The sequence below is a fragment of the Clupea harengus genome, chromosome 18 (assembly GCF_900700415.2).
Source record: "Clupea harengus chromosome 18, Ch_v2.0.2, whole genome shotgun sequence".
Taxonomy (NCBI): Eukaryota; Metazoa; Chordata; class Actinopteri; order Clupeiformes; family Clupeidae; genus Clupea; species Clupea harengus.
In genome coordinates this window covers 18,226,199-18,228,698 of record NC_045169.1, presented here as the reverse complement: position 1 = coordinate 18,228,698, position 2,500 = coordinate 18,226,199, and the positions used below count along the sequence as shown (strand labels likewise).

Here is a 2,500-nt window from a genome sequence, read left to right as displayed (position 1 = left end):
TTTGCTACCTTTGTGGATAGACCGTGCCTGCTCTCTCTCCAACTCCCTTTGTCTTAATGTCATCACACACCTCAACGTTGGGACTCCAGTGCTATTTGGGGGTTGTGTACAGTTCCTTGGGTTAAAGGCCTAGTTGGGTCTATCCCACAAATTGGAGATCCTCTCTCACCCTCTTGCCCACCCCTACTCTTGCATGCGCGCTACACTCACACTCACACACACACCTTTCACCTCTCCTCCTCCTCTCTTCTGTGTGCAACTGCACACACACACACACACACACACACACACACACACACACACACACGCTCACACACACACACACTCTCACACACACACTCTCACACACACACACACACACACACACACACACACACACACGCTCACATCCACACACACAGTGTAGTAGTTTAACTGTAATACATACAGCTAAGGCTGTAGCACAGTGTTACAACTAGACTATTCCATCAATTTTAGTAGTTTAATTATAAAATATTAAACACCAAAATGAATGGCTGATGACTTTATGAGACTGATTTTATGAGACTGATTGGGTAACTTCTACACCACACTATGACAGGAACAAGAATCTGCAGGCTGACTGGTTCTGTGTTAATCTCCCACTGGGCTGGATGTTAGCACGCCTGTTCTGGAAACAGTGAAGTGGGCTTAGTGGGCTATTCAGTTCCTAATCTGGGGTAGATCTCCAAGCCTGCCTGGCGCTGTCTCAACTCGCCGTGTTTAGAAATAACGCTGTTATGATTTGCTATGTGAAAGCATTAGGGCATTTGAAATTTGGCCATGTTGCTGTGCAGTATGACTACACACTTTTTGTGTGATACTGCTTAAAAATGCACACTGCGATACCTACAGAGATCCACATTTATATAACAGTTCATAGCTCACAGTTCAACGATTCAGGGTTTATATCTACATTTATATGGCGGTTCATGCTCTTTGATCTTGGGTGGCCTAGTGGCATGAATTATAGAAATTCCCTTTGTCTTTTTGTGAGCAGAAAAAGTACAATGCCTTGCCATCTTCTGCAGGACTGAAGGTAATATATGTGAGGGCATTAAAAAAAAACCTGCAAGTTCTGCTGTAATTTCTGGGGAATAATGTGGAGTACCTGCACTAAAGGGGAACAAAAGCTGATTCTGTCACATTATTCAGATTTCATGCCAGGGTCGTATGACATCATTTCCACGGTGCTGGGAAAATGTCACACGGTCCACTGCTATGCTGACTATTTTTAGGTATGAATTATATATGTTCATTTATGACAGGCTCTTTAATCCTTGCATGACTGTGTCTTTGCCAACAGCATTGTGTGCTATTTCTGTTGGGGATCTAGTGATTTACGCAATACACATGCGAGGACTGTATAGGGTGATTCATGTTTCTTATGTGTACAAGGACTGCATGTGTGATCTGTGTTTGAACGGTTTGTAGTGCCATTTTATTGCCTCTATATCAACCCTAAACAATATTTTATTTCATACACATGGTCCAAAGTCATTAAAAAAATATTTATAGGACTAAATTATATTTGACAGGGCTAGGCCTAACACCTCATGACAAACATTAAACTGCATGACTTATGACTGGACATAAACATTCTACCATTGCATAAATAATACCATTGACTCGACTGAATTTTCTGCCTCTGCTGATGTTAATGTGTCCCCACCATGAGTGGTGGCTCTACTGACTACAGGCCATTTCTCTTTGGGTATTTCCTCTCTGATTTCCTGTATGGGTGGCCCAGCCTATCACAGGTGTTCTCATGTTTGACTAAACATCCTGGATTCCCAGTTCCTGACTGGTCTTCACTGAGAAGGGAATCCCTGGAATGTTGCACTGGCTGTTCCATAAATGGACTGCATTTATATAGTGCTTTTCTACTCATAGACTAGTCAAAGCGCTTTACACATTAATGCCTCAGATATCTACCCATTCATACACCGATGGCAGAGGCTACTATCTAAGTTGCCAACCTACACATTAGGAGCGGTTGGGGGTTCAGTGTCTTGCTCAAGGACACTTTGACACTTGGTGAGGAGCAAATGGGATCGAACTAGCAACCTTCAGATTGCTGAACGACTCCTCTACCTCCTGAACCACTATCGTCCCAATAACACTGTTCCCTGAGACTAGGAAAGCCTAGTCACCATTCAACGTCCATTCTATAAGGGGTATTAATGGCTTAAAGGGTTCAACATGTTAGCGCATGTTCAGCACATTACAGTCGAGTCCACATATAATACTGGGGTCTTATAAAGCACCAGTGCCCAGTGGTGATGTGGTGTAGTCTTGTGTATGGCCCTCACCTCCATGGGCTTGTCATATGTGTCTTATAGGGCACCAGTGGTGATGTGGTGTAGTCTTGTGTACGGCTCTCACCTCCATGGGCTTGTCGATACGGCGGCGGAGGGCACGTGCCCAGTGGGCATGCCCGGCGTTCTTGGGCATGTGGGCAGGCAGGTGGAAGGTCTTGCGG

At 44.4% G+C, this 2,500-nt stretch overlaps 1 protein-coding gene across 1 annotated transcript in view; it reads right to left on the bottom strand.

The window, feature by feature from the left end:
- Positions 1 to 2,500, bottom strand: part of dnah2 (dynein, axonemal, heavy chain 2) — a 182,303-nt gene that overhangs the window by 136,015 nt on the left and 43,788 nt on the right. The window contains exon 14 of the mRNA XM_031584949.2: positions 2,404 to 2,500. This exon is cut by the window's right edge and continues 86 nt beyond it. Within this exon, the coding sequence (XP_031440809.1) occupies positions 2,404 to 2,500 (97 nt within the window). The remainder of the gene's footprint in view (positions 1 to 2,403) is intronic.